This window comes from Schistocerca americana, chromosome 1, assembly GCF_021461395.2.
Source record: "Schistocerca americana isolate TAMUIC-IGC-003095 chromosome 1, iqSchAmer2.1, whole genome shotgun sequence".
Classification (NCBI taxonomy): domain Eukaryota; kingdom Metazoa; phylum Arthropoda; class Insecta; order Orthoptera; family Acrididae; genus Schistocerca; species Schistocerca americana.
This window is the reverse complement of record NC_060119.1, coordinates 1,126,933,933-1,126,954,121: the sequence shown is the minus strand read 5'-3', so window position 1 is coordinate 1,126,954,121 and position 20,189 is coordinate 1,126,933,933. Positions and strand designations below refer to the sequence as shown.

General features: G+C 40.8%; 1 protein-coding gene across 1 annotated transcript in view; it reads right to left on the bottom strand.

Moving 5' to 3' along the window:
• Nucleotides 1-20,189, bottom strand: part of LOC124597038 (lysosomal alpha-mannosidase-like) — a 258,262-nt gene that overhangs the window by 114,278 nt on the left and 123,795 nt on the right. Inside the window, exons 6-7 of the mRNA XM_047135914.1 lie at nt 14,490-14,626; nt 14,247-14,380 (exon numbers count right to left, since the gene is read on the bottom strand). Of these exons, the coding sequence (XP_046991870.1) occupies nt 14,247-14,380; nt 14,490-14,626 (271 nt within the window). The remainder of the gene's footprint in view (nt 1-14,246; nt 14,381-14,489; nt 14,627-20,189) is intronic.

The window sequence follows — 20,189 nt, the reverse complement described above, 5'->3', positions numbered from 1 at the left end:
AGGTGGATCTTATCAGCCTTCTTTGCCAGTTGCTGGAATGATCCAAGCATGACTTTGGAGCCCAGACAACAGGCCGCATTTGTTGAAGTGAGTGCCTATGACACTCCCATACCCGGCATACACAATCTACATCTACATCTACATCCATACTCCGCAAGCCACCTGACGGTGTGTGGCGGAGGGTACCCTGAGTACCTCTATCGGTTCTCCCTTCTATTCCAGTCTCTTATTGTTCGTGGAAAGAAGGATTGTCGGTATGCTTCTGTGTGGGCTCTAATCTCTCTGATTTTATCCTCATGGTCTCTTCGTGAGATATACGTAGGAGGGAGCAATATACTGCTTGAATCTTTGGTAAAGGTATGTTCTCTAAACTTTAACAAAAGCCCGTACCGAGCTACTGAGCGTCTCTCCTGCAGAGTCTTCCACTGGAGTTTATCTATCATCTCCGTAATGCTTTCACAATTACTAAATGATCCTGTAATGAAGCGCGCTGCTCTCCGTTGGATCCTTTCTATCTCTTCTATCAACCCTATCTGGTACGGATCCCACACTGCTGAGCGGTATTCAAGCAGTGGGCGAACAAGCGTACTGTGACCTACTTCCTTTGTTTTCAGATTGCATTTCCTTAGGATTCTTCTAATGAATCTCAGTCTGGCATCTGCTTTACCGACGATCAACTTTATATGATCATTCCATTTTAAATTACTCCTAATGCATACTCCCAGATAATTTATGGAATTAACTGCTTCCAGTTGCTGACCTGCTATTTTGTAGCTAAATGATGAGGGATCTATCTTTCTATGTATTTCCAGCACATTACACTTTTCTACATTGAGATTGAATTGCCATTCCCTGCACCATGCGTCAATTCGCTGCAGATCCTCCTGCATTTCAGTACAATTTTCCATTGTTACAACCTCTCGATACACCACAGCATCATCTGCAAAAAGCCTCAGTGAACTTCCGATGTCATCCACCAGGTAATTTATGTATATTGTGAATAGCAACGGTCCTATGACACTCCCCTGCGGCCCACCTGAAATCACTCTTACTTCGGAAGACTTCTCTCCATTGAGAATGACATGCTGTGTTCTGTTATCTAGGAACTCTTCAATCCAATCACACAATTGGTCTGATAGTCCATATGCTCTTACTTTGTTCATTAAATGACTGTGGGGAACTGTATCGAACACCTTGCGGAAGTCAAGAAACACGGCATCTACCTGTGAACCCGTGTCTATGGCCCTCTGAGTCTCATGGACGAATAGCGCAAGCTGGGTTTCACACGACCGTCTTTTTCAAAACCGATGCTGATTCCTACAGAGTAGATTTCTAGTCTCCAGAAAAATCATTATACTCGAACATAATATGTGCTCCAAAATTCTACAACTGATCGACGTTAGAGATATAGGTCTATAGTTCTGCACATCTGTTAGACGTCCCTTCTTGAAAACGGGCATGACCTGTGCCCTTTTCCAATGCTTTGGAACGCTACGCTCTTCTAACGACCTACGGTACACCGCTGCAAGAAGAGGGGCAAGTTCCTTCGCGTACTCTGTGTAAAATTGAACTGGTATCCCACCAGGTCCAGCGGCCTTTCCTCTTTTGAGCGATTTTAATTGTTTCTCTATCCCTCTGTCATCTATTTTGATATCTACCATTTTGTCATCTGTGCGACAATCTAGAGAAGGAACTACAGTTCAGTCTTCCTCTGTGAAACAGCTTTGGAAAAAGACATTTAGTATTTCGGCCTTTAGTCTGTCATCCTCTTTCAGTACCATTTTGGTTACAGAGTGTCTGGACATTTTGTTTTGATCCACCTACCACTTTGACATAAGACCAAAATTTCTTAGGATTTTCTGCCAAGTCAGTACATAGAACTTTACTTTCGAATTCATTGAACGCCTCTCGCATAGCCCTTCTCACACTACATTTCACTTCGCGGAATTTTTGTTTGTCTGCAAGGCTTTGGCTATGTTTATGTTTGCTGTGAAGTTCCCTTTGCTTCCGCAGCAGTTTTCTAACTCAGTTGTACCATGGTGGCTCTTGTCCATCTCTTACAATCTTGCTTGGCACATACTCATCTAACGCATATTGTACGATGGTTTTGAACTTTGTCCACTGATCCTCAACACTATCTGTACTTGAGACAAAACTTTTGTGTTGAGCCATCAAGTACTCTGAAATCTGCTTTTTGTCACTTTTGCTAAGCAGAAAAATCTTCCTACCTTTTTTAATATTTCTATTTACAGCTGAAATCATTGATGCAGTAACCGCTTTATGATCGCTGATTCCCTGTTCGGCGTTAACTGTTTCAAATAGTTCAGGGGTGTTTGTCACCGGAATGTCTAACATGTTATCACCATGGGTCGGTTCTCTGTTTAACTGCTCAAGGTAGTTTTCAGATAAAGCACTTAAAAAAATTTCACTGGATTCTTTGTCCCTGCCACCTGCTATGAACGTTTGAGTCTCCCAGTCTATATCCGGCAAATTAAAATCTCCACCCAGAACTACAACATGGTGGGGAAATCTACTCGAAATATTTTCCAAATTATCCTTCAGGTGCTCAGCCACAACAGCTGCTGAGCCAGGGGGCCTATAGAGACATCCAATTACCATGTCTGAGCCTGCTTTAACCGCGACCTTCACCCAAATTATTTCACATTTCGGATCTCCGTCAATTTCCTTGGATACTATTGCACTTCTTATCGCTATAAACACGCCTCCCCCTTCACTGTCCAGCCTGTCTCTGCGGTATACATTCCAATCTGAGTTTAGGATTTCATTACTGTTTACGTCTGGTTTCAGCCAACTTTCTCTCCCTAGTACTATATGGGCGTTGTGAGCGTTTGTTAATGAGAGCAATTCTGGGACCTTTCTATAGACGCTCCTGCAGTTTACTATTAGCACATTAATATTGTTATTCCCTGTTGCATTTTGCCTACTCCTACCTTGCCACGTCTCAGGAGGCGTCTTGTCGGGCCTAGGGAGGGAATTCTCTAACCTAAAAAACCCCCATGTGCACTACACACGTACTCCGCTACCCTTGTAGCCACTTCCAGCATGTAGTGCACGCCTGACCTATTCAGGGGGACCCTACATTTCTCCACCTGATAGCGGAGATCGAGAAATTTGCACCCCAGATCTCTGCAGAATCGTCTGAGCCTCTGGTTTAAGCCTTCCACTCGGCTCCAAACCAGAGGACCATGATCGTTTCTGGGAACGATACTACAAATAGTTAGCTCTGATTCCACCCCACAAGCGAGGCTTTCCGCCTTCACCAATTCCGCCAACCACCTGTACGAACTGAGGATGACCTCTGAACCCAGACGGCAGGAGTCATTGGTGCCGACATGAGCAACAATTTGCAGTCGGGTGCACCCAGTGCTCTCTATCGCCGCCAGCAGGGCCTCCTCCACATCTCGGATGAGACCCCCCGGCAAGCAGACAGAGTAAACACTGACCTTCTTCCCTGACCTTTCCGCTATTTCCCTAAGGGGCTCCATCACCCGCCTAACGTTGGAGCTCCCAATAACTAATAAACCCCTCTCCCCGTGTGCCTGCTCGGACCTTGCTGAAGGAGTGGCCACATGCCCACTCACAGGCAGAGCGGGCGATGCCACACGGCCAGCCTCCACATTTACCCTCCGCCTCGTGCGCCGTGAATGCCGCTGAACCCGCCATTCCCCTTGGGGAGAGGGTGGCCCAACCGTGCCCGGTACCCACGAAGATGTCTTGACAGCAGGGACAGTGGGTGAAGCATGTAACACCTGGGGTGTACCATGCGACACGCCAGACTCCCCACTGCTGCTACACTCTGAGGCAGCAGCCTGAAGACGGCTGACCGTGGCCATCAACACGCTCAGCTGTTCGTGAACAGTGGCCAGCTGCTCCTGCGTCCGTACACAGCAGTCACACATCCTATCCATCCTAAGAAATCAATTTACTGTAGAGAGTTAATCAACTTTTAACTAGACTGCTAATTCACTAAAGGCAGCTGATTGTTGACTAAACTGTGGTTGCTAGCCACTTCTTGTGAAAACAATGAAAATAGCACTACCCGTCTCTGGACTGTATTGAAAACAAACACTAGCACTATTGGCACTATGGTTGACTAAAGGGACTCTCTCTGACTGTATTAAAAACAAACACAAAATCTATGAACACTATTACTAACACTCGACAAAGCTTCCTAAAAGCAAAAACACACGGAAGAAGAAGTGACAAGTAAGAAAAATACAGTTAATACTTAAATTAAGGTAGCTCACTGCACAGCAGATGTGAAGCGGACGTCAGTTACGATGACACAATGAGTGCACCTGGTATTTCTTTCTGTCCCTTGCTATCATTTTCGTAAGAGGTACCATTATTCACCATATGTTTGAACTGCTGATGATTAATAGGCCTGTATCCTTTTACATTTGCCTTCTCTTGACACAGGACAAAGCAGGTTTCCCCCAAACGGGTGAAGTGAGTCCCACTGGCTCAGTTTCAGTTTCAATGAAAGACAGCACATGAACTTGTTGGTTAGGGGGATTGGTATAGCACCCTGAGTCCTCCCTGGTCTCTGTCCACCTGGGACAGGGTGCCTAGATCTACTAGTGAAAGGCCACTTGCAGTCAAAAGGATAAGTAATGATAGATCCTGCACTTCCTGCAGAGAAGACAGCATCCACTTGAGAGGATATTACTTGACGTATCTTTGGTACTACAGGTACATGACTCTCAGCAGCTCTTCCTGCAAACCTATCCACAGCACCTGCCAATCATTTGAAAATAGTCAGCACTATTTCCAGCTGCTTGGGAATGTCAAGTAACTCATCCTGTGTTCAAGAATTCATTCACAGTGAACCTGCACTGTGGCTAGTGCAATGTTTTACTTGGCAGTGAACAAATAACTTTAAAGTAAGTCTGCTAACTAACTTTTAATCTTTTGATCTAAAAAATTATTAAGTCCCTATCAAATACATGAGACAGTATTTCCATTAACATTCTAAATGTTAATTATAGCTCCTAACAAACTCCAAAATAGAGTTAATTTACAACAACTGTAGATAATATATTCCTCTTGAAAGAGAAAACTAAATGTGAGTCAATATGTTAGTTACAACACCTGATACAGTAACTAAATTACAAGAAACAATTTATTATTATGAATTAAATTATACACAGGACAATGGTAACTTCCAAAAATTCTTTATTATTATTATTATTATTATTATATATTAAGCATCCATTCATCAAATCTGTGATATATGACACAGCTTATTCTTACACAGTTTTAAATACATGCCATATAACAGTAACACTGCTTCAATAACATAAATGAAATGTAAATTTATGTGCAATAATATATACTGAAATTTGGGGTGGTCTAATGTTTATCAGTACCTGTGTGTCACAAACAGTGACTTCTTATGTAGTAAATTATCCACAACACTCCTAACTTATGCAAATTTTTACAAATATAGTGTTGTAAGTGTCCAAAATTTCTCAAAAATAATCTGTTTTTCATGTAATTAAACAATGAAATTAGAGAACAGTTGTTTTGAATGAGGATAGTCCTATTATACTCAAAAATTTTAAAAAAGTACACTACATTTAAGCCTACAATTGACAATAACAGTTTGAGTTAATTGCAGTACTCACAAATGTTCGAAATTTCACAATATACCATAATAATCGTAGAGGGAGACCAAGAGATGAATACACTAAGCAGATTCAGAAGGATGTAGGTTGCAGTAAGTACTGGGAGATGAAGAAGCTTGCACAGGATAGAGTAGCATGGAGAGCTGCATCAAACCAGTCTCAGGACTGAAGACCACAACAACAAACAACCATAATACAAATGAGTATTGATACACCTAGTGAAAGATTATGAAGAAGTGATACAAACAGCAAAATATTTGAATCTAGAACTTGAAATCAGCACATGAATGTAGCACACGCAATTTCACACAAAGAAAAACTCAAATTTTAGCAGTAGGACCTAGAGCAAGGTCATGCTGGAGGCACTCAATTCCTGGAGGTAACAATCCAGCACTGAGTTTGCAAAGGTCTTGTTAAGTTGTTCACACAGTCCCCACCCTCCAAACATAGTCCAAAAGTAGATCTCTCATGTCAAGCCAACATTCCACTAATCCTCTAACCGGTCCCTTTAAGCTTTTAATAATAACTGAACTCATTACCCAGTATCACTGTTCACGAAAGCTTTAGAAACATCTCATTGTGCCCGAAAATGAAAACTCACTACCCAGAATACTTTCCTTACCTATGGCAGTAGTGTTCTGTTCCTCATCCAATCTAAGAATCATCCTGGTCCATCCATGTGCCACTCCTACTACCAACCCCTGGACACATGAGTCATGTCACTACGGAAGATCACTATACAAGACCAATACTATTGACCCATGTAGCAATTCTTACTCCACTCCTGCCACAAGCTTATCCAATACTGTCTGAGGGAGGTGCATGTGTGAAAGCATTCTTCTAATAAACCATCTCTCCTGGATCATTTTTGTATACATTTATGTGGGCATGAGCATCAACTAGTTATCCGGTCAAGTGAATGGCTATCACCAAAGAGTAGTCTAAAGCAGAGTTGACTATCCAGTGACAGAACATGCTCCCGAGCAAAATGTGTTCAACTTTAAAGGCTGTTTAACAACCTATGTCATCTGTATCCCCATCCCCATCCCTCCAACTGTACCAGATTCTCTGAATTACTTGCTTGAAATTTGTTCTTACAATACAACCTTCAATCTCATAATTCTTTGGCCATATCTTCTGTCCCAAAATCACCTCCAGCCCTTGCCCCATGTTCATAACTTCACTCTTTCTACACACACATATGTGCCACTATGGTTATTTGTGTGAGGGTGCATTCGTTATGGCACATTTATATCCAGTCTCCTCACTTTCTCGCTTTCCAGCCATTAAACAGCCTTTGGTGCACCCCTTCCTCTCCCTCCTCATCTTCTTTCTCCTCTCTCTCACTCCACTTAATGGACAACTGTTCATCCCAGCGAAGCTGTAGTTTCAGTAAACAGGCGACAACCATTCATCCCAGCTCGGCAGTTGTGGTACAAGAGCTGTGACATAATTGCTCTCTCTCTCTCTCTCTCTCTCTCTCTCTCTCTCTGTGTGTGTGTGTGTGTGTGTGTGTGTGTGTGTGCGAGAGAGAGAGAGAGAGAGAGAGAGAGAGAGAGAGAGAGAGAGAGCACTGTGGGGTCCTCTAAATGGCTCACGGGTGCACAATGCACAACACATCAGAGTCTGCTACACAGGTGCATTTGTTATGGCACATTTATATCCAGTCTCCTCACTTTCTCACTTTCCAGCCATTAAACAGCCTTTGGTGCACCCCTTCCTCTCCCTCCTCATCTTCTTTCTCCTCTCTCTCACTCCACTTAATGGACAACTGTTCATCCCAGCGAAGCTGTAGTTTCAGTAAAAGGGCGACAACCATTCATCCCAGCTCGGCAGTTCTGGTACAAGACCTGTGACATAATGCTTTTCTTTTGGTTAGGTGTTTCTCCATCCATTATAAACAATGATCACTGTAGGGGCCACAAAGTAGCTTCTGTGCAGGGTATGGTGGTCAATGCAAAGAGATGAGCTTTCGTCTGAAGTGCTGGGCAACTCCAGTGCACATCTAGTGATTGCACTGCTGTACACAATATGGCATCGCAGTCTCCAAGCATTGTAGGAGCAGGATGAGTTTTGCATAGCCAGGTATGAGAGATTGTTTACAATGCAATTAAATTTATGTTGGAAGAGGCAAGAGAGAGAGGATAAAAATTCAATTAAAAAGTATCACACTGGACTTAAAGAAGGTTTAATAAAGAGGGTGCAAAAGTAGTTGCTGGTAGCTATGACAGTTTATCTACTCCAAGATAAAAGCAGAATGGAAATGGAAATGAAGTCCCTTGCTTCTTGATAGAGCATAGGGGAATGATGCGGGAGATCTGCGCTGCCATACTAGGCAAGGTCCTAATGTAGGTGGTTTGCCATTGCCTTCCTCTGACAATAAAGGGGATGAATGATAATGATGAAGATGATACAACACACAGTCATCTCGGGGAAGGTGAAAATCCCCGACCCCGCTGAGAATTGAACTCAGAACCCCGTGCTCGGGAAGCGAGACCACTACCGCGAGACCACAAGCTGCGGACTAAGGAGAAAAGAATCTTACATTTAGCTAATTTCAATGAATAAGGTTTGAGGAGACTGATACATACTTTTCATGTGACAATCAAACAGCTTCCTTCAATAAAAGTCACATTTTTCCATCATAAGAGAAAATGCCTCCTTTAAAGGAAGAATTTCTTCATTACAGCACCTATTTCACAAGTCAGGCTTCCGGTATGTCAGTTTTTTAATGTCCATGTATTATTTATATATTTTTGTGTAATTAACATGTCTAATATGCACTATGTGGTGCAAAGCATTGGATAATGGGAAAGTGTTTGTGCAATATTTAGAAATATGCAGTACATGTATTGACTATTTAAATAAAATAAAAAAGTTCTGTGAAGATGGTAGACCTACCATACATGTCACTGAAACATGCATTCACTGTTTGCGTGCTACACCCAATGAGTGGAGAGATGGATCAAGTGAAAGAGTAAAGGCACTAATATCAAAATGACAATGTCTCATTACATTCTGGCTCGCAAATGAGTGTGTTACATAACATCAGCTTTTAAGATTGGTGAGGATAGACAACTCCACCCAAGTCCAAAGAAAAATTCAGAATATTAGCTAAATTTGGATTCCCTAGAAATGTTGGAACATGTGAGGCAATACTGACCCTACGACTTATCTTAAAAACTACATTAAGGAAAGGCAAACCTACATTTCTAGCATTTGTAGACTTAGAGAAAGCTTTTGACAATGTTGACTGGAATACACTATTTCAAATTCTGAAGGTGGCAGGGATAAAATACAGGGAACGAAAGGCTATTTACAATTTGTACAGAAACCAGATGGCAGTTATACGAGTTGAGGGACATGAAAGGGAAGCAGTGGTTGGGAAGGGAGTGAGACAGGGTTGTAGTCTCTCCCCGATGTTATTCAATCTGTATATTGAGCAAGCAGTGAAGCAAACAAAAGAAAAATTCAGAGTAGGTATTAAAATCCATGGAGAAGAAATAAAAACTTTGAGGTTCACCGATGACATTGTAATTCTGTCAGAGACAGCAAAGGACTGGGAAGAGCAGTTGAATGGAATCGATAGTGTCTTGAAAGGAGGGTATAAGATGAACACCAACAAAAGCAAAATGAGGATAATGGAATGTAGTCAAATGAAGCCAGGTGATGCTGAGGGGATTAGATTAGGAAATGAGATGCTTAAAGTAGTAAAGGAGTTTTGTTATTTTGGGAGCAAAATAACTGATGATAGTCGAAGTAGAGAGGATATAAAATGTAGACTGGCAATGGCAACATAGTGAAAGAACTGGAAGCAAGGTGTAGCAAAGCTAATGCAGTGAGCGCTAAGCTACGATCTACTCTCTTCTGCAAGAAGGAAGTCAGTACCAAGACTAAGTTATCTGTGCACCGTTCAATCTTTCGACCAACTTTGTTGTATGGGACCGAAAGCTGGGTGGATTCAGGTTACCTTATCAATAAGGTTGAGGTTACGGATATGAAAGTAGCTAGGATGATTGCAGGTACTAGTAGATGGGAACAATGGCAGGAGGGTGTGCACAATGAGGAAATCAAAGAAAAACTGGGAATGAACTCTATAGATGTAGCAGTCAGAGCGAACAGGCTTAGATGGTGGGGTCATGTTACACGCATGGGAGAAGCAAGGTTACCCAAGAGACTCGTGGGTTCAGCAGTAGAGGGTAGGAGGAGTCGGGGTAGACCAAGGAGAAGGTACCTGGATTCGGTTAAGAATGATTTTGAAGTAATAGGCTTAACATCAGAAGAGGCACCAATGTTAGCACTGAATAGGGGATCATGGAGGAATTTTATAAGGGGGGCTATGCTCTAGACTGAATGCTGAAAGGCATAATCAGTCTTAAATGATGATGATGATGATGATGATGATGACTGGCAATGGCAAGGAAAGTGTTTCTGAAGAAGAGAAATTTGTTAACATCGAGTATAGATTTAAGTGTAAGGAAGTCATTTCTGAAAGTATTTGTATGGAAGTTATGGAATTGAAACATGGACGATAAATAGTTTGGACAAGAAGAGAATAGAAGCTTTTGAAATGTAGTGCTACAGAAGAATGCTGAAGATTAGATGGGTAGATCACACAACTAATGAGGAAGTATTGAATAGGATTGGGCAGAAGAGAAGTTTGTGGCACAACTTGACTAGAAGAAGGGATCGGTTGGTAGGACTGTGTTGAGGCATCAAGGGATCACCAATTTAGTATTGGAGGGCAGCATGGAGGGTAAAAATCGTAGAGGGAGACGAAGAGATGAATACACTAAGCAGATTCAGAAGGATGTAGGTAGTAGTAGGTACTGGGAGATGAAGAAGCTTGCACAGGATAGAGTAGCATGGAGAGCTGCATCAAACCAGTCTCGGGACTGAAGACCACAACAACAACAACAGCTACATTTCATATGCAGCAACATATCAGGTAATATGCATCAAACACAAAATCATAGCGACCACTATTCTTCACTTCAAACTTTTTGAATTTGGTGCAGCGTGTTATTTCATTGCAAAATACCACAATAACTATGACCATTAACAAAATGATGGGCACTTCTTCATGATGCTGATACATAAAGCTGTAAGTAACACAAAAGTAAATTTTTTACCAATTGGTTTCTGTTAAATCATTTAAGAAAGATTTCAGGGTGTGCACCTGTCAGCACTGAAAGTGGGTAAAGAAATTCTCATAGCACTCAGCACCTTTGCGCCAACTGTGCACCTACTGGCCACCTTATTCTGCATGCACTCTATCAGTGTTAGACCCCTGTCCACAGATGAAGCTATTAAAAGCCTAATGGGCAACCTTCACAGCATTCAGGCATTCATGACAAAGTTCCAGAGTTCAAAGCACTCCTCAAAAGCAATGGAGCTCATATAACACTGTGTTCAGAAAGCTAACTAATTGACAGTGCTGAGATTTTTTTCAGTAAATCTAAGTGTATAGTAGAAGTTTAGGCTTACAGGAAAGAAACTGGAGTATTCATTGCAATAGACATATTACTCAAATCCACTGAGACTACAATTGAAGCTGCATATGAGAATGTTTGGGTAAAAGTTAGTATCAAGAGTGAGCATAAGTCACCTTACAGTGTGTGGCAGAGGCTTACATTGTGTAGAACTGTCATTTCTCCCTTTTCCTGTTCCACTTGTGGATGGCTCGCGGGAAGAACAATCACTGGTAGGCCTCGGTATGAGCTCAAATCTCTCTAATTTTATCTTCATGGGCTTTTTGCAAGATATACAGGGTGTTTATAAATAAAATTAAACTTTCAAACTACTGTAGAAATAACACCACTGGTCAGAATAACCTCAAATTGTAACTGAACATTATCAGAGAAGGGGGAAAGTGTATGGCAGAATAAAAACTAATAGCTCCAAAATGTAGCAATAGATGGTGCTGTAAGCATAATAATTTATTAGTGGTTGACTACAAATGACAAATGAATCATACAACAATGCCTATGGTGTATGCTTGACATTAAACAAACTGTACTACTGAGTGTGTATGGGTGAACAGGTGTGATACTGTTAGTTACATAAGACCATCCACCATGGCAAAGTCATATCACATCAGATGGGAAAAATCAGTTTTTAATTGTGCTTGGGCCAAAAAACGCATAAATCATTCACTTTGGTTTTTAATTGTCCTGAGGCCAAAAACCATTTAAAAAGCATCAATCACATAGGTTTTTAATTGTTCTGAGGCCAAAAACCACATAAAAAGCATCAATTAAAACCAAATCAGATTATTAATTTCCATGTTACTGGTGAAAAACATGTTCAATATGCTGTTCACCATTTTCTGCAACAAGTTGAAATTGAGAAAAAGCGTGTTCCACAACTGATCAAAGTGTTTCTGGGGTCACTTTCAGAATGTGTTGTGCAATGCATGCCTTCAATGCAGCTAACTTTGCAATTGGACACAACATCTTTCAGATAGCCCAAAGCCAGAAGTCACACAGATTATCAGGTGATCGGGACGGCGAGGCTGTAGGGAAATGGCGGCGTATAATTCTAGCATTTCTGAAAAGGTGCTTCAGTAGTTGCTTAACTGGATTTGCAATGTGTGGAGGTGTGCCACCTTGCATAAAAATGATCCGCTCCACACTTCCATGTTGTTGGAGAGCTGGAATGATGTGGTTGCACAAAAGACACTCATAGTGCTTACCAGTGACAGTACAGGTAACAGGACCGGAAGCACCTGTCTCTTAGAAAAAATATGGCCCTATGATAAATGATACCATAAACCCACACCACACAGTGACCTTTTCAGGATGAAGTGGTACTGGTTGATTTGCCTGTGGATTTTCCGTTGCCCACACTCCACGGTTCTGTGTGGTGTTGACACATCCTGTCAGCTGGAAGTGGGCTTCATCTGTCCACAAACTCCTACTTGGCCAATCAGAGACCACTTACATGTGAGCAAGAAATTCTAAAGTAAAGGTCTCTCTTGCTGGCAGGTCAACAGGAAGCAACTCACGCACATGGGTAATTTTGAATGGATAGCAAGAAAGGATGTTTCGCAGGATTTTACTCACCGTGCTCATGGGTATGTCTGATGTTCGGTCAATTCGCCATGCTCTATACATTTGCAGACCACCACTCATCTCTTCCTGTATTGCTGTGGCCACTAGTTCTACTGATGTTGAATTAATTTGTTTCCTCCCTCTACCAGGCTGCACAGCAAAATAACCTGTCTTTTTGAATTTCCGAATCATTTTCTACAGACCCATGACAGTTGTCGGACCAATGCCTTTTTTTGAAACCTTCAGTGTCTGGAACTTATGCAGAGCAATGTGTGCACAGTCATCATTCTTGTAATACAGCTTTACAAGCAGAGCGTGATCTTTCATTTAGGCAGTCATGGTGAACGCCACAGATGTGAAAGGAGGAAAAGCCTTGTACGTGGCATGTTTATACCAACTTCAATGGGTCGTGCACATGACAGGTGTTTTCATTTATGTGTTCTGACAAATATAGCGCCACCTATCAATCAATTTTCACACTATTTTTTTTTACTTCTGCCATACGTTTTCCCCCTTCTCCGATAATATTTCGTTGCAATGTGACGTCATTCTGACCAGTGGTTTATTTGTACAGCATTTTGAAAGTTTAACTTTCATTATAATCACCCTGTACATAGACGAAACCAACATATTGGCTGACTCTTCTAGAGACGTGCTTTTGGAATTTTTAATGGTAAAGCACACTGCAATGCAGAATGCATCTCTTGCAGTGTCTGACACTAGACATGGCCAATTGCCTTCATGACACTTTCATGCATACTAAATAAACCTGTAAATAAATGATCTATTCTTCTTCAGATCTTCTTTATTTCCTCAATATATCCTATCTGATACAGATCACAGACTGATGAGCAATGCTCAAGTATTGATAGATTGAGGGTTTTGTGATTGGGTGAACTACATTTCATGAGGATACTTTCAACTAATCTCAGGATGCCATGTGCCTTATCTGCAATTAGTCCTATGTTGTTGTTCTTCTTTAAATTGTTCCATAGGCATACACTTAGATATTTGCTTGCAGTAACTGTTCTGCAATTCTACAATAGTGGGTCTTTCTTCCTATTTACGTGCAATGCATTACATACGTGTTATCTAGATGTCTGCAGGTCTCTGTTCATTTTGGTATGATTTTCTAGAGTTATGACTTCACTGTACACAACAACTTAATCAGCAAGAAGCCTTATGGAACTTCTGACTCTGTTTACTAGCTCATTTATACAAGGACTGGACAAAAATATGGGAACACAGTGAGAAATGCATGCTCGAACATAAATGCAGATGATAGCTGAGCTTGCAAATTGTGCTTTTGTATTTGACCACAAATGACACCTTTGTGATGTCCTCAATACATCACAAGTGTTCTCCATAAGAAGGGGCTGTGGTTCTGAAAGCTTGGTGGACTCCACTGTTTCCTATGCATCTCCATTTTATGCCACAGATGAATAGATTTTTCTCAGATCATGACATAAGCAAATGTAAGAAGAAACCCTTACACCAACTTGATGTAATAGAATACCATAAAATATATTTTAATGCAACAACATACCATATAAGTTTGTCCATATTTTTAAAATTCACATGTGCATCTTGGTAGTGAAAGTCGTCCCCCATTGGAACAATAATGTTATTGGTGACATAATATTTTGCTACATTTCTAGCAAAATTTATGAAGTTGTTAACCTGAAATAGTGTTAACTCTATTAGAAAACAGAACAATGTAATTTATTAAATGAGGATGTCAATTATTTAAGTCGGTACCCATTAGTAGGCATTTGCAATATGTTCTTACTTTTTCATCAACATTGTAGCCTCTACTGTCAGGGTCATCATTGACTGGCTCATCATTACACAGAATATCAAAGCAGAATCCTGATGGAGCACTGTAGTGGTTATTGAAGATGCTTGTGAATAGGTGTGAAGAAGTTCCTAGTGGGGAAAAAAATTAGGAAGTTTGAAACTGCAAGAAACAGCCTTCACAATGAAACTATAACCAAATGTAAAACATGATATTTCTGTTTAACAGACTTTAATAGATTAAACAGGCAACATATAATCATAAAATCAGTAACTTTTTGCAACTCAAGATTCCTGCATGTAAGGTATGATAAGAAAAGAGAAATTGAGATTGTTGTTGTTGTTGTTGTGATCTTCAGTCCAGAGACTGGTTTGATGCAGATCTCCATGCTACTCTATCCTGTGCAAGCTTCTTCATCTCCCAGTACCTACTGCAACCTACATCCTTCTGAATCTGTTTAGTGTATTCATCTCTTGGTCTCCCTCTATGATTTTTACCCTCCACACTGCCCTCCAATACTAAATTGATGATTCCTTGATGCCTCAGAATATGCCCTACCTACCGATCCCTTCTTCTAGTCAAGTTGTGCCACAAATTTCTCTTCTCTCCAATTCTATTCAATACCTCCTCATTAGTTATGCGATCTACCCATCTAATCTTCAGCATTCTTCTGTAGCACCACATTTCAAAAGCTTCTATTCTCTTCTTGTCTAAACTATTTATCGTCCACATTTCACTTCCATACATGGCTATACTCCATACAAATACTTTCAGAAACGACTTCCTGACACTTAAATCTATACTCGATGTTAACAAATTTCTCTTCATCAGAAACGCTTTCCTTGCCATTGCCAGTCTACATTTTATATCGTCTCTACTTTGACCATCATCAGTTATTTTGCTCCCCAAATAGCAAAACTCGTTTACTATTTTAAGTGTCTCATTTCCTAATCTAATTCCCGCAGCATCACCCAATTTAATTCGACTACATTCCATTATCCTCATTTTGCTTTTGTTTTGTTCATCTTATATTTTCCTTTCAAGACACTGTCCATTCCGTTCAGCTGCTCTTCCAGGTCCTTTGGTGTCTCTGACAGAATTACAATGTCATTGGTTTTTATTTCTTCTCCATTGATTTTAATTCCAACTCCAAATTTTTCTTTTGTTTCCTTTACTGCTTGCTCAATATACAGATTGAATAACATCGGTGAGAGGCTACAACCTTGCCTCACTCCATTCCCAACCACTGCTTCCCTTTCATGCCCCTCGATTCTTATAACTGCCATCTGGTTTCTGTACAATTTGTAAATAGCCTTTTGCTCCCTGTATTTTACCCCTGCCACCTTCAGAATTTGAAAGAGGGTCTTCCAGTCAAATTGAGATTAAACAGCAAAATTGGGAAGAGAACTCCTCCCATCATACATCTTCTGCATTTGTCCCCCCACCCCCACCCTTACATGGTGTCAGCAGCAGTGTTTAAGATGTCAAACTACACTTTATTTGTCATACAGTGGAAAATCTAGGATGGAATAATGACAATATTATGAAAAGGATAGATTGATACTCGCCATATAGAGGAGGTGGGAGGCCTCAGTGACCAGAGACAGTGGTCATGCAAGTCTGAGCTGTGCTTGCAAGAATGTGTGTGTATTTTCTAGTATAGAAGAGGGCCTTTTGGCCAAAATGCAGATGTATAGTAGTCTCTTTGTCATACCTGCCTGCATCTCAATGTCTCCTCTCTGGAGAGCATCAATCTATCCATTTCATAATACTGTCATACAATTTATTAGTGTTGTACAAGTGCGGTCATATGTAACATAAAAGAAAAAAAGTCTCAGCACAAGGCTGCATCATCTGGTGGCCAATTTAATGTTCGAAGTGTGTCAAACAACAATATGATCCAAAGGATGATCCAGAGGAGAAGTCTGTGTGTTTGCCTGGTGTATGATGTATTACAGTGGATTGGGTAGGTTAATAAGAATGCTGTGATGGTGGGTTGGTAGATCACTAGGGAGTGTAAATATTTTGAAGACATCAATAATATACAAGAACTGAGGCCTGTATTGTAATTTAGCTTTTATTTAATTGTAATTAATTCATCATTAAAAGTACAAAATAAATGAGTATTTCTTATGTAAACAAATAAAGAAAACCTGTAATGTGAAGATAAATATTATTATACTATAATTTGCTAATGGAAAGGAGTGATATATGTTTCATAATGTCAAATCACTAAATGAGAAGTTATGTAATTATTGGTTTGAAATCCGAATATAAAAGAGTTGTGTCAGCTGTTTCAATTGCACAGGTAGTCAAAATATCATTATAAAGAAAAGGTTAACAGAATTTTACATAAAGAAAAGGAAAACAATCAACTGAAAATTATTTTGTTGTAAGGTGATTATAGAACTGTATTGAAAGTAGGTAAGTTTTGTAAATATGTTCCAGAGTTTAAAATTATAGGAGGTGTGATTGAAAAGTTTTAAGAATGGGCTTGTAATTGTACAATGGTGGTACTTACATGCTACTGTGGTGCATCCCCTTCAAAATAGTCCCCTTCTGATGGAACACACTGACTCCAACAATGTTTCCACTTTTGGAAACATTCCTGGAAATTTTTTTTCTAAAGTGTGTTAACGCCTCTCTCTGTATTTGCCTGGATGTTTTCAATTGAGTCAAATCGCCTCCCTTTCAGTGAAAATTTCAGTTTATGAAACAGCAGGCCTTTTCTTCTGCACATTTTCATGCAAATGCTCAAGGATACATTTGTAGTATTCCTGATTAATTGTCTGTCCTACAGGGGTAAATTCATGATGCACAATACTGGTAGAATCAAAAAAGTCAACAACATTGTCTTTACCTTCGACCAACTTTGCCGTGCTTTTTTTGGTCAACATGATCCTGGAGTCTTCCACTGTGAAGACTGCACTTTGGTTTCAGGATCATATCCATATTCCCATGATGTGCCACCTGTAGTTACCCTATTCAACCAGTCTGGGTCATTTTTAGTCCAATTAATAAGTTGTTGGCGCACTTGAAGTTGGTACTGTCTCTGGTCACTTGAGAACACTTTTGGAATGAATTTTGCAGACACTCGATGCATGTTCAGATCTTCAGCTAGAATTGACTGAACTGCATAGAAACTTAAATTAAGTTCATCATCCATCTCCCTAATTGTAAGTCTACGATCAGAGTGCACTAAATTATGAGCTTTTGCAACATTTTCATTCATTTTTGAGGTGAAAGGATGGCCAGACTGTGGTTCATCTTCAATTGATTCATGTCCATTTTTAAATCTGTTGAATCAGACAAAAACATTTGACTGGCTCATACAATTATCTCCAAAAGCTGTTTCTAATAGTTTGTAAGTCTCAGAAGCTGATTTCCGGTTTTAAAACAAAATTTCACCCAAACTTGTTGCTCCATTTTTACGGCCATTTTCACGCAGATAGAATCCAGCAACAAGCCCTAACAGACCCACACTCAACCAGCTGCCACAATGAACTGAATAAAGGAAATGCAGTTTTCTGTCAGAGGGCGGTCAAGGACAAGGCAATGTCTCACTCCCCACCCTCCTTGTACCTGCTCATCAAACCAATAAGCAGTAGCAGATCCATTCTTAAAACTTTCCAGTCACACCTTGTATTGTATTCATTTTGTTGTTACAGGGTTAACATTGCTGAGGCATGTGTTGGTAAACACTGGCTCTCATGGAGAGTTCCAAGTCTGAAGTTCTAAAGTAGAGCTCAAGGTGAAAAGACATAATGTAAAGTTCATAGTTATAATTTGTATAAATTAGTAATGTGTAATTTACTAAGAGCAAGAATTTTTACACAGACTTGGTTTAACTTGTGTCTGAAAATGTACTAAATAGAATAAATAGGAAAAGTTAAAATTTGCAGTTTAGTTCGCAAGAAATGTACGAGAACATTATATTCCAGCTTTGCATGTATCCAAGCTAATTAATATGTTACAATGGTGTAGATGAGACAATGTAAGTATTCCACCATTATGTTAGCATGCAAGATGCTGTTTACAGTTTAGCTGATAAAATTTACAGTCATGTATAATGTTACATTTACAGATGTTGAAGATAAACAAAGCCTAGTCATGGAATGTATGCAACAGAAATCATTAAGATAAAACAATGGAAAATCCAAGATTGAATGTGACAATATTCTGAGAAAGAAAGTTGCTACTCATCATATAGTGGAGATGCTGAGTCACAGACAGGCACAACAAAAAGAGTTTCACAATTAAAGCTTTCGGCAATTGGCCTCTGTCAGCAATACACACACACACACACACACACACACACACACACACACACACACACACACACACAAACGCAACTGACACACATGACTGCAGTCTCAGACAACTGAAACCACACTGCCAGCAGCAGCACCAGTGCATGATGGAAGTCGTGACTGGGTGGGAATAAGGAGGAGGCTGTAGCAGGGAGGGGGAGGGATAATATGGTGGGGCTGGTGGACAGTAAAGTGCTGCAGGTTAGGTGGAGGGGCAGGGGCAGGGGAAGTAGCAGAAAATGAGAGAAATAAAAAGTCTGGGTGGAGTGGTGGAATGACAGCTGTATAGTGCTGGAACGGGAGCAGCGAAGGGGCTGGATCAGTGAGGACAGTGACTAACAAAGGCTGAGGCCAGGAGGGTTACAGGGACATAGGATGTATTGCAGGGAAAGTTCCCACCTGTGCAATTCAGAAAAGCTGGTGTTGGTGGGAAGGATCCATGTGGCACGGGCTATGAAGCAATCATTGAAATGAAGGATATCGTGTTCGGCAGCATATTCAGCAACAGAGTAATCCACTTGTTTCTTGGCCACAGTTTGTCAGTGGCTATTCATGGAGACAGACAGCTTGTTGGTTGTCATGGATCCATAGAATTCAGCACAATGGTTGAAGCTTAGCTTGTTGACCACATGACTGGTTTCACAAGTAGTCTTGCCTTTGATGGGATAGATGATGTCAGTGACTGGACTGGAGAAGGTGGTGGTGGTGGGAGGATGTATGGGACAGGTCTCACATCTAGGTTTGTTACTGGGTTATGAGCCATGAGGTAAGGGATTCGGAGCAGGGTTTGTGTAAGGTGGATGAGTATATTGTGTAGGTTTGGTGGATGGTGGAATACGATTGTGGGAAGGGTGGGAAGGACAGTGAGCAGGACATTTCTCATTTCAGGGCATGATGAGAGGTATTCGAAACCCTGGCGGAGAATGTAATTCAGTTGCTCCAGTTCTGGGCGGTACTGAGCTATTAGGGGAATGCTCTTCTGTGGCCAGACAGTGGGACTTTTGGAGGTGGTGGGAGACTGGAAAGATAAGGCACAGGAGATTTGTTTTTGTACAAGATTGGGAGGATAATTATGGTCAGTGAAGGCTTCAGTGAGACCATTGGTATATTTTGAGAAGGACTGCTCAGAACTGCAAATGCGACGACCGTGGTTGGCTAGGCTGTATGGAAGTGACTTCTCAGTATGGAATGAGTGGCAGCTGTCAGAGTGGAGGTATTGCTGGTGGTTAGTAGGTTTGATATGGACGGAGGTACAGATGAAGCCATCTTCAAGGTGGAGGTCAACATCTGATAATTTACACACTTTTTGGTGTCTGCTTCATTGGCAATGCAGCAGAGACACTCAAGTTCAAGTGTTGTTCCAGCAAACAGTTTTAATCTATCA